Source organism: Thamnophis elegans, chromosome 7 (assembly GCF_009769535.1).
Source record: "Thamnophis elegans isolate rThaEle1 chromosome 7, rThaEle1.pri, whole genome shotgun sequence".
NCBI classification, from domain to species: Eukaryota; Metazoa; Chordata; class Lepidosauria; order Squamata; family Colubridae; genus Thamnophis; species Thamnophis elegans.
Window position 1 is genome coordinate 28,248,390 of NC_045547.1, and position 11,592 is coordinate 28,259,981.

The 11,592-nt window shown below is 40.1% G+C and overlaps 1 protein-coding gene across 1 annotated transcript; it reads right to left on the reverse strand.

The window, feature by feature from the left end:
* Window positions 1-404: 404 nt before the first annotated feature.
* Window positions 405-10,809, reverse strand: MB (myoglobin). The gene is made up of 3 exons (XM_032222165.1): window positions 10,652-10,809; window positions 7,764-7,986; window positions 405-877 (listed from the first exon to the last, which is right to left on the reverse strand). Exons 1-3 carry the CDS (start codon window positions 10,744-10,746, stop codon window positions 731-733), a joined length of 465 nt encoding a protein of 154 aa, XP_032078056.1. The 5' UTR covers window positions 10,747-10,809; the 3' UTR covers window positions 405-730.
* Between the last annotated feature and the right edge of the window lie 783 nt (window positions 10,810-11,592).

The following is an 11,592-nucleotide window of genomic DNA, read 5'->3' on the forward strand; positions in this document are numbered from 1 at the left end:
CATACTCATAATAAACTGGGCAACTTTTAATTAAAATGTAATTCAATTTTAATTTCATTAATTACATGCAGAACACTGGAGCAGATGATTATCCATCCCAAGGCAGATCTCATTTAAATCAGTGAACCACGAATACCGCATGGCATCTGCTCCCCAATTTTCCCTCCCTGTTTGTCATCAGAACCTGGCTGTAGGTGGTGATTTTGAGGAACATTCCACTGAACTAAAAAGTTGTGTAATCAGGGGTAAAATTCAGCAGGTTCTGGAGAACCAGTAGTGGAAATTTTGAGTAGTTCAGAGAACCAGCAAATACCACCTCTGGCTGGCCCCAGAGTGGGGAGGGAATGGGGATTTTGCAGTATCCTTCCCCTGCCACATCCACCAAGCCACGCCGACAGAACCAGAAGTAAAAAAAAATGAATTTCACCACTGGGTGTAATGATTACATATCCAGTCCTATCACCTCCAACTTTCTAGGTTTTTAAACCTCCCTCTTGACCTCATTAGATATCCTACAAATGTATTGGTTTTATTCCCTTACGTCTCAGCCAAAATGACCTTAGCAGACATTAGAGATTTTGAGCAATATATCTTGCCACCTTCAAGTGTAACATTAACATAATTCAATTTATTCAAGCTATTTTCCTGTCATGACATGAAAATATTCTCCTAAACTGACCACACACCTATCCACACTAAGTCTTCTCGGTGGTGACATCTTTTTTCCTTACTAGCCCTGGTATCCAAGTTCCTTGTATTTGCTGGCCATATCATTACGGAACAGCTCCAAGGCTTTCCTCATTGCCTCTTGACAATCAGCCCCGAATTCTGCAGAATGTTTTTCAGCAATGACACCAATGATGATTTCAGAAATAAACTACATAAGAAGAATTGATGGTGGTATAGAGAAATAAGGGCAGGAATAAGAAAAAAAGGGAGGGAGAGACAAAAAGTGAAAATATCAAGTAAATGTCAAACACCAAAGCAGCAAACATGATAGCTTTACATTAATTTTGGTCAGGGCAAGAAATGAGAAAACATAAATAATATATATTTAACATTTTTCTCTTAACATGTAAGTGTCTCAGACCTAAGTCAAAGGTTGGCACATCCATATCTCTACTGGTGGGACAGAGGTACAAGGCAGAGGTGCTATTCAGCAGGTTCTGACCAGTTGTGGAGAACCAGTAGTGGAAATTCTGAGTAGTTTGGAGAACCGGTAAATACTACCTCTGGCTGGCCCCACCCCCATCTATCCTCTGCCTCCCGAGTCTCAGCTGAATGGGAATTTTGTAGTATCCTTCGCCTGGAGTAGGGTGGGAATGGAGATTTTAAAGTATCCTTCCACTGTCATGCCCACTAAGCCATGCCATGCCCACCAAGCCATGCCCACAGAATCGGTAGTAAAAAAAAAATTGAATCCCACCACTGGTACAAAGTTCTCTAGATATTGGAGCATTACAGCTCTTTTACTCTTGGCTATCAGAGTGAAGAATGTTCTAAACTACAATTCCCAACAGATATGAAAGAAGCTAGGAATTGTAGTCAATTGACAACTGAAGAGATGCATATTGTAACCTCATACATTCTTTATGTTTGAATGAAAAGATCTCTAAAGAGGTGCAGTCAATGGTGGGATTAAAAAAAATTACTATCGGTTCTGGTGGATGTGGCATGGCTTGGTGGGCATAAGTGGTGGGATTCAATAATTGAACAACTGGTTCTCTGCCCTAATGATTTCTTCTAACAACCTGTTCACAAAACTGCTCAGAAAGTTAACAACTGGTTCTCCTGAAGTGGTGCGAACTGGCTGAAATCCCACCACTAGTGGGCATGGCACAGAAAGGATAATGTAAAATCTCCATTCCCTCCACACTCTAGGGCAGTGTTTTTCAACCACTGTGTCGCGGTACACTAGTGTGCCGTGACATAGTGTAAGGTGTGCCGTGGGAAAAACACCCCCTATAGTCAATATAGGCACAGATTTAAATTTTTTAACCATTTTCTAATGGTGGTGTGCCTCGTGATTTTTTTCATGAAAAAAGTGTGCCTTTGCACAAAAAAGGTTGAAAAACACTGCTCTAGGGGAAGGTTACTGTAAAATCCCCATTCCCTCCCAATCAGCTGAGACTCAGGAGGCAGAGAATAGATTGGGAGGGGGGGCAAGATAGTATTTACCGGTTCTCCAAACTACTCAAAATTTCCACTACCGGTTCTCCAGAACTGGTCAGAACCTGCTGAATACCACCTCTGGGTTCAGTACATTAGAAGGCTTTGCTAATGCCATCAATGTTATTGCTATCCGGGGACACTAGTAATGGGAAAAGTTATTTCTTTCTCATGGGAGAGAATGAGGAAATATGCATTTATTTCTACTGCACTTCCTGTGATCAGGGGTGATGTTATTGTTGCTCCACATCCTCTTCTTGGTTTCCAAGAACAGAATATCCTTTTCCCAGGACAATTATGTACCCTGTTGGTATTATTGCATTATTGAATTAATGGACCCAGATACATGCACTAATAATGCTATTACTCCTGAGTTGAGAAGTTGTGGCATAATTCATATTTAAGATAACATCTAATATTTTGCATTACTATCATGGCTGGGTGCGGAATTCTGGAAGTTGAAATCCATGCATTTTCAAGTTGCTAAGATTCAGAAGCACTAATGTAAACTGAAGCTTGAAACAATTCAATCAGAATAGAGCTGGAAGGGACCTTGGAGGTCTTCCAGTCCAACCATCTGCTCAAGCAGGCAACCCTATTCCATTCCAGACAAGTGACTGTCCAGTCTCTTAAAAACCTCCAATGATGAAGCACCTACAACTTCTGACAGCAAACTGTTCCACTGGTTGATTGTCCTCACTGTTAGGAAGTATCTCCTTAGTTCCAGGATGCTTCTCTCCTTGATTAGTTTCCATCTATTGTTTCTTGTCCTGCCCTCAGGTGCTTTGGAAAATAACTTGACCCCTTCCTCTTTGTGGCAATCTCTCACATACTGGAATACAACTATCATGCCACCCCTAGTTAAAATGTTTCTTTATAATTGAGGTGTAATTTTATTCTAAAACTGTCCAGGCACAGATCCTTGGCATTCATGAACCCTTCTGCTTTATACCTGCTCCTTTGCAACTTCTTCAGTATTTGAAAATTTGCAAAGCTAGGAGAAACGTGTTTATTATTTGTATCAGCGACTCAAAAGTAGAAACATTTTAAAAATGTTTCTCAAGCAGAATAATAGATTTATATCTTCTTCCTTTCTCTGTAGTGGAAACAATATAGGAAGTAGTACTCACACTTCTGCAACATTTTTCCCCCTTAACTAGAATTGGGATCTATTTCATTCCTGAAGTTAAGTGAGCTTTGTAAAATAGATCATCTGGCTGAGCCATACATTCCTCCTCTCTCTGACCTTTCTTTCTAATCTGTTAGCTAAGAAGTACATATTGAACCTTGTCAAAGAAAAAAAAATGTTTTCATTTTATTTTATTTTATTATCTTTTGGAACAAGTTTCCAAAAGATTGCAAACCTTCCTATTGGGGTTTTACACAGCAGAGAATGGGAAAGAAATGTAGGAGTAAGGGTTCGCTACATTTTCACAGTTTTGTTGTGATTTTTAAATGTGCATTTTCAATTATCCCATATATTAATATTTTACATATTCTATTGAAAAGTAACAAGAAGCTGGGCTTCCAATGTGAGTCATCTGACACTTCTGCGAATAAGAGATGACCACTGTGAGGAAAGAAAGATTGGCAAGTAGACCAGTCCTTTAAATCTCTCCAGAGAGCAAGAGACCAGGAGATAACTCAAGAGTGCTCTGTATTACAACTTCTCACGTAAATCAGTGGTCTCCCACAGGTTTGAGCACCGGGAGGCAAAAGAGATGACAAAGAGATGACATCTTTGCTCTCAGCAGTGGCAGAGCCTTTCATGAGGAGGCTAAGTCAACCAAACTCCCTTTCTAATCTCACTCAGAAATGTCAGTTTAGCCATTTTAGAGATATGGCAGACCTTCAAAGTGGAAAATTTGAATACTTGGTAAGTTTTACCTTCTGTGGCTTTAAGAAATTTTGAGCAGAGACTTACGACTTTAAAATAATGTACTGTACAAAAAATGTAGCAAAAAGCAAAACAAAAAGGTTATTAATTTAAGAAAGTTTTAAATGGATTTGGAGAACAGAGAGGTTTCAGATTTGGTTATTTTGGGCTCTGTGATTTGGGGAAAAAAACCAGTATACAATTGAATAATATACCCACTAGAAACAACTGAAATGGAACTAAATCCATTATTAGGAAGGGAGGCTTGGTGAAGTTTGAAAAATGGACAATAAGGGAACTAAAGGATCAGACAGAAAAGAGTTAAAATGGCTAGGTTGACTATAATATTGTTTTATCTTAAGGAATTCCAAACATTGAAAGAATAATACAGGTAGTTCTCAAATTACAACCATTTGTGTAGTACTGTTCAAAGATACAATGGCACTGAAAAAAGTAACTTATGACCAGTTTTCACACTTATGACGGTTGCAGCATCCCCACGATCACGATTTACACTTGAATGCTTGACAACCGATTCACCTTTATGATGATTGCAGTGTCCCAGGGTCATGTGACCAGAAGTGGTATTCAGCAGGTTCTGACCAGTTCTGGAGAACCGCTAGAAGAAATTTTGAGTAGTTCGGAGAACCGGTAAATACCTCCTCTGATTGGCCCCGCCCCCATCTATTCTCCTCCTGATTCCCAGCTGATCGGGAGGGAATAGGGATTTTGCAGTATCCTTCCCCTGGAGTGAGGTGGGAATGGGGATTTTACTGTATCCTTCCCCTGCCATGTCCACCAATCCACGCCCACAGAACTGGTAGTAAAAATATTTGAATCCCACCACTGCGCATGACCATCTTTTGCAACCTTCTGATAAGCAACGTCAATGGGGAAGCTAGATTCACCTAACAACCATGTTATTAATTTAACAACTGCAGTGATTCACTTCACAAATGTGGCAAGAAAAGTTGTGAAAACTCACTTAATAAATTTCTCACTTAGCAACATAAATTCCGGGCTCAATTGTGGTCATAAGTCGAGGACTACCTGTAACTAATGTCTCCAAAAGGATATAAATTTCAATGGATAAAAACTTTTTAAAACCCCTTTTACCTGACATAGAGTTTGAAGGCATGGAAGTAAACAAAATTGAGATTGCCAAAATAGGAATACAAAAGATTAATCAAGGACATGCAACATCTCCAACACGAAATCCACAGACAATGTTTCTTTCTGGGGCTTACAAAGTCAGCTGGTGAAACGTTTGAAGACGCCTTCTAAATGCTAAAGAGTGATGAAAGATCAAAGCCAGTGGTGCCTTAAGAATGATTTAAAGGTCAAGATTGTGCAGAGCAGAAAGGAGAAATATAAAGTTAGACTATTTGACCATGGATAAACTATTTTATATTCACTATTGAACTGCATGTTTCAATGTCTGCATATGAACTGCATATACATGTCATTGTATATTTATTTGTTAGATTTAAATTCTTATTTTTCTCCCACTAGTAAAAGGCAATCTATTTCTCCCTCCAAAATTGAGCTTCTATGGTTTACAATGGCCTTGAACTCAGGTCCCTTTGATTATAATCCAATATTTAATCACTGTGCCATGCTAACTGAACCCTCAATAATGTACTTTGAGCTGATTTATTCACATGGCGTCTCCTTCCCAGTGCAACAAATTAGAACTACTGTTAAACTGGAATGGACATTAGTCTGCTCTTCAGCTACTAAAAACTACAGCTTTCTCTTTTTTCCTTTTTCCTTTTTATTAATCAAAGGGTAGCATTTTCAATCAAATAAGGGGGGTAGCACTGAGGTCCTTTCTGACTTGCTTTTTTTCTTCCCTTGCAGACATTTCATCACCCATACGAAGTAACATCATCAGTGTAGTGACTATCATTGAAGATATTACTTAGTTTGGTTAATGAAACCTCTGCCAGAAAACAAACAAGCACAGACAGCACCAAGAACCCCTCAATTCAATCCTGAGTTACAAATATTATCCTTTAGGGATTGCATTGTCCAGTTTCTACTTGGGTAATCCATACTTAGCATTTATCTGGCAATAACTACTGCCACAGTATGATCTTCTGATGATTTCTCAACAAATTCAATATCAATTTTATATTCCTAGGGCAAGACTTCACTGTATGGGCAGTCACTACTAAGTTTGATGGTGTGGCAGCATATTTACTTCTTTTTCTATTTAGAACATAGAATATGGGATCTTGAGGGTCTTCTAGTCCAACTCCCTGCTCAAGCTGGGCTAGCATCAATGGTCAAAAAGTCTAATTGCAAATAAGGCAGAGATTCTTTGTCTTAGTAGTAAACCTGGACCTTCACCATTTTAAAAAGTAAAGTCCCCTCTGTTGATTTTATAGATATCTTCAGGGGTGGGATTCAGCCAGTTTGGACCGGTTCAGGCCAACCGGTAGCTCTGACGATCAGCTAGGGAGAGAACCGGTTCACTCCGATGATCAGGTTCGCCCACCAACCTGCGCTTTACTTACCTATATCCCCTCAGCTGATTGCCACGCCTCAACTACGTTACTCCCCAGAACAGAATTTTTAAGTTAGACTTGAAGACAGCAGATCAGAAGAGAAAGACCCGGATAAAAATCACAAAATAAAAAAAACCCTGCAGATAAAAATAAAATGGCTGTGGCAAAAAGAGAGCAAAGGGAGTAGCAATAATAATAGGCACCTTGGGTGTAATCCAGGGGTGGGTTCCTGCCAGTTCTAACCTCTTCTACAGAAGAGGTTCCACAAATCTACCGTGCCATTTAGAACCGGTTCCAGCTCCCTCCCCCCCCCCTCTGCACATCATCAAGATGAAGAGCGAGAGGAGGAAATCTGGGAGTTGAAGTCCACAAGTCTTAAAGCTGTCAAGTTTGAACACCCCTGGGTTTTTTTTCTAAAGGGTTAGGGGTGCGAGGGTCTTGTAACTTGACAGCTTTAAGACTTGTGTGCTTCAAATGCCAGAGTTTCTGAACCAACATTTTGGATACTAAGCAAGAGCGTTGTTAAGTGAGTTTCACCACATTTTACAAGTTGGCCACGCCCACCCAGTCACATGGTCGGCAAGCCACTCCCTCAAAGCAGGCCACACCTACAAAAAAGGTTCTAAAAAATGTGAAACCATCACTGCCCCAGAAGTAACGTGGAAAGTAAGTTTTGTTAAAACTGCTGAGGCATGTGGGACGTGCATCAGGTGCAGGCGTGTGCAGAGCACATGCAGGCACGCAAAGCACGCGATCACCAAACCAGTTTTTAAACTGGCAGGATCCCACCACTGGATATGTTCATATAGTGTTCTTGAACAGCAATGATGCAGAAACTATTTTTCACTGCCTTCTTCTTGGACTTCCCAATCTAAGCTTCTGTCTTGAGATTTTCTGAAGCTGATCTATTTAGTAGTTAACCCAGCAGGAACTTGTTTTGTTTGAGGAAATCAGCCAAGGTCAAAAAGATGCTATCAGACCTGTAATGTCATTGTCTGATGAAAAATAAATAAACTTTCCCTTGAAAGATTATTTTTGTCAATGTTATACTTCTAAATTGCCCCTTTATTTCACCAAAACTTCCTATATCCATTCTAAAATTTAGCAAGCAGGCCTACACATGCTCGGAATACAAACCCTTCCTTTTCTGCTTAATAATTAGCTCTTTGGCATGGCTGCACCACCATCCTCATCATGTACATACTTACTTCTAAATATTTGACTGGAATTTTATGCTTGTTGGCATGAGTCTGTGCCAGTGGTGCTAGTTCTGCTTCATGAGACCCTTTCTGTTTCAGGATTTTACCCAAAGCACTGAGGACGGTGGTTCCATGTTTCTTGAGTTCTTCTGAACTCTTCATCTCATCCAGAGTCTTGAAATTTTTGAATTTGTCAAAGCGCTCTTGAGTCTCAGGGTGATTCTGGAACATCCTGTCAATTATAGAGAAACCCATGAAGAAGCAAGTCAGTGATGCTGAGTCCTCAATCACCTATAGCCACGTATATCAGTTAAGCCTACAAACTCATTTTAGATACTTTTATAGACCCTGTTTACATAAATTTCTTAGGTGGTATAGTAAGCTGATGAATTATGAGTGTTGCCCTTTCACTAGATCCTAAGAGTGTGGGATTTCCATTTTTAGACACTCATTCATAGTTATGTGGCTCTCCTGCAACTTATCTCTCCCCTTGAGTATTAAAAAAAGAAATGCCCATCTTTTTTCAGACTTCAACAAAGTAGATTCAAAAGGCAATTTCAATAGGATTATGGATCACAGAAGGAAGGAAATTTTGCCCATAATTTTGATTAAAGCTATAATGTTAGGCATGCTTGAGACTATCAAACTCAATAGCAGTGATCATGTTTAAATATGTTAGACTACATAGATATGTATTCATAACACTGTCTTGCCACAAAAAGTGTTCTAGTCAGAGGTTATTGTTTAGGGTATTGAAGTATTGAAGTCTGGAGATCAATCAGATTAGGGAAAAGTACCCTACACATTGTATCATGCTAGTAATTTTTACATGGCCTCATGAATCTGTCTTCTATTTTTCTCTTTCCAGTATTTATTGTTAAAATGATATAATGATCTCCTAGGCAGATAGTTAGCTGCATTGTCACTATAACTGAGCCATATTATAAATAATATTTAAATATCTAAATTTCAGATATTATCTTCTTATGGCTCAGGAAACAGACGGAAATGAGAAATCAACAAATGGAAAGCAACTAAGCAAGTTGATAGTCTAATGAAATGTTGATATGGGTCAACTATGTACAACGACATGGACAAATTTAGAGCTGATGAAAGATCAGAAAGGTCTGATGATTTGAGATACATCCATCAATGGAAAAGACAAACATATTTCATATCCTATTCTATTCTCCCTGTCTTCTGCTACTTAAGCCAGATGGTAGAAAACACACAGGTCTGGTATTAACTTCAGTGACCCTTTTTGTACTATTCCCCACTGCTACCAATTTCCTCCAACTGTCGTTGCCATTGCCCAAATATTGCCTCTCTGTGATGGTCCTACTGTTCCAAATTATACAGAAGATGAAGGTGTGTGAAGATGAATTTTTCATGAACCCACTCGTGAATCTGACAGTGAGGCCAGCTGAGCAGCGGTGAGCCTTGCAAATATTGAAAATCATGGCCATGCACACTCCAAACTGATCACAAGCCAGTTTCAAAGTAAAATCCTTTCTTTTCCAAGTCTTCCTCTCTCTGTTAGCATTTTGTACGCTTCCTAAGTTCCTTTCATCCCCTTCATTTTACTATCTTCCTTATTTTCGACCCCAACATCTATCCAGGTTTCCCAACAGATGGAGAAGATACAGAACAGAGCTCTAGCGTTTTATTGTGGGGAAAGAGGAGGCCCGGTTGTTAACATAATCCTAACATTGTTAATGTTTGTTAACTTACACTAATGGCATTTTAAAATATATATTTTCCTTTAGATGGGGCACCCTGATTTTTGTTTCGCTGCATTGTCCAGAGAAGAATCATGTTAATTGAGCATTTGTTACTTATTTGTTAGTTTTCCCACCTTGCCTATAATGTAAAGGCAAAGGTCGTTCCTGACTCTAGGGGGTGGTGCTCATCTCTGTTTCAAAGCCGAAGAGCCAGTGCTGTCCAAAGATGTTCTCCTTGGTCATGTGGCTGGCATGACTAAATGCCAAAGCAATAGCAATAGCAATAGCAATAGCAGTAGACTTATATACCGCTTCATAGGCCTTTCAGGCCTCTCTAAGCGGTTTACAGAGAGTCAGCATATTGCCCCCAACAATCTGGGTCCTCATTTTACCCACCTCGGGAGGATGGAAGGCTGAGTCAACCCTGAGCCGGTGAGATTTGAACCGCTGACCTGCTGATCTAGCAGTAGCCTGCAGTGCTGCATTTAACCACTGCGCCACCTTGGCTCTTGGCACAAAGGCACATGGAACGCTGTTACCTTCCCACCAAAGGTGGTTCCTATTTTTCTACTTGCTTTTTTTATGTGCTTTCAAACTGTGAGGTTGGCAAAAGCTGAGACAAGTAACAGGAGCTCATTCTATTAAGCAGGGCTAGGGATTCGAACCACCAAACTGCCGACCTTTCTGATCAACAAGCTCAGTTTCTTAGGCACTGAGCCACCGCATCCTATAATGAGTGATGCACAAATCAGCCAAGCACCTTTTGGCAGGAACTCAAAAGGAAAGGCAGTATAAGATGAGGCACAAGTTTTATGTTAGCATAGTTTTGTGCCCACTCAGGGATGGATGGGGAGCACTTTCAATCAGCAAGGAGTAAAAGCACTTACCCTATTTTATTATTATTAATAATAATAATAATAATAATAATATAATAATTCACTCAGCCATAGATTCAATTCCTTTGAAAGCCTTTTTTTCCCCTCCAAGGGCTTATCTAATAAAGAAGTCAATGAAAATTGAGGATAACAAAATTAAAATAATTTCCAGCTTATCAGCAAGTTTGCATCTCTTTCTCTTCTACCTCTGAACCCCATGCCAAGCAGATCCTTAAAGCGCCACCATGCTGGCTTCTCGGGAATGTTGGTACTCAGTTTTCCGTTCCTAATTTCTGCTTACCTGATGATGACTTCCTGTCCATGCAAAGAGAGATCTGGTTCCACTTTGCCCCAGATGTCTACGACCTTCTGCCATTCCTGCTCGCTGAGCCCCATAATATTGCAAGAGCAGAAACAATGAAAAGTGTGAAGAGATACAGACAGCCCGGGTGTTCTTCCTTGAGTGAAGGTTGAACAGAGAGACCTGTTGATTTAATAAGCTGGCTATAGATTGACACCTATCACTTGACAACTCCACTCTAGGTCACTCTGGTCAAACGCCCTCTTAGTGGAAAGCTATTTTGAGTTGGGTGCTATTGTGGCAGACCCAGATGAAATCATTGCTGACTCTGGTATCAGACTGGCACAGGTCCTAAGTCCCACAGAAAGGACACGGCCAAGCATCAGTGCCAGGAATTTGGTATTCATCACCCATCCCAAGAACAGAGGAGAGCTTCCAATTTTTCATTTTATCTTTGACAGCCAAAAAAACACATGGCAAGGGAGATCAGTGATCAATAGCACTATGGAACGCATAATAAACTGAATCCCTCCATAACACTCAGCCCCAACATTTTATGAGCCTGACCTGCATCTTAAGTAGACCACAATGGACAAGGGGGTGGAAAATACAGATGCATTTTTTAAACATTAGGAGTAGCTGGAAATAGTTCCTTCAGAAAGAAGGAAGGTGACTAGGATGGGAATGTAATTAGATACTCCCATCTCCCAGGACTGATAAAATGTGCAGACCCTTTTTCCCGGTTCCCTTAATTAAAATTAAAAATCACATCACTTTTGGACCTCTGGGAGATGTGCAGTCTAACCTTCAGAGTGACAGAATCAAGGGGTCCCATCTCATGTTAATCAACAGACTCCAATTCAGTTTCGTGTTCAGTTACGTCTGACCTTATTCACTTTCAGCCAATGCCCCAGAGTTTAGAAGACACATTAAGCCCCCAA

Coding starts and splice junctions, on each gene's coding strand:
- MB (XM_032222165.1), bottom strand. CDS start 10,746: ATGGGGCTCAGCGAGCAGGAATGGCAGAAGGTCGTAGACATCTGGGGC. Junction 7,987..10,651: donor GGACAGGAAGTCATCATCAG/GTAAGCAGAAAT, acceptor TATAATTGACAG/GATGTTCCAGAATCACCCTG. Junction 878..7,763: donor TTCCAGTCAAATATTTAGAA/GTAAGTATGTAC, acceptor CTTCTTATGTAG/TTTATTTCTGAAATCATCAT.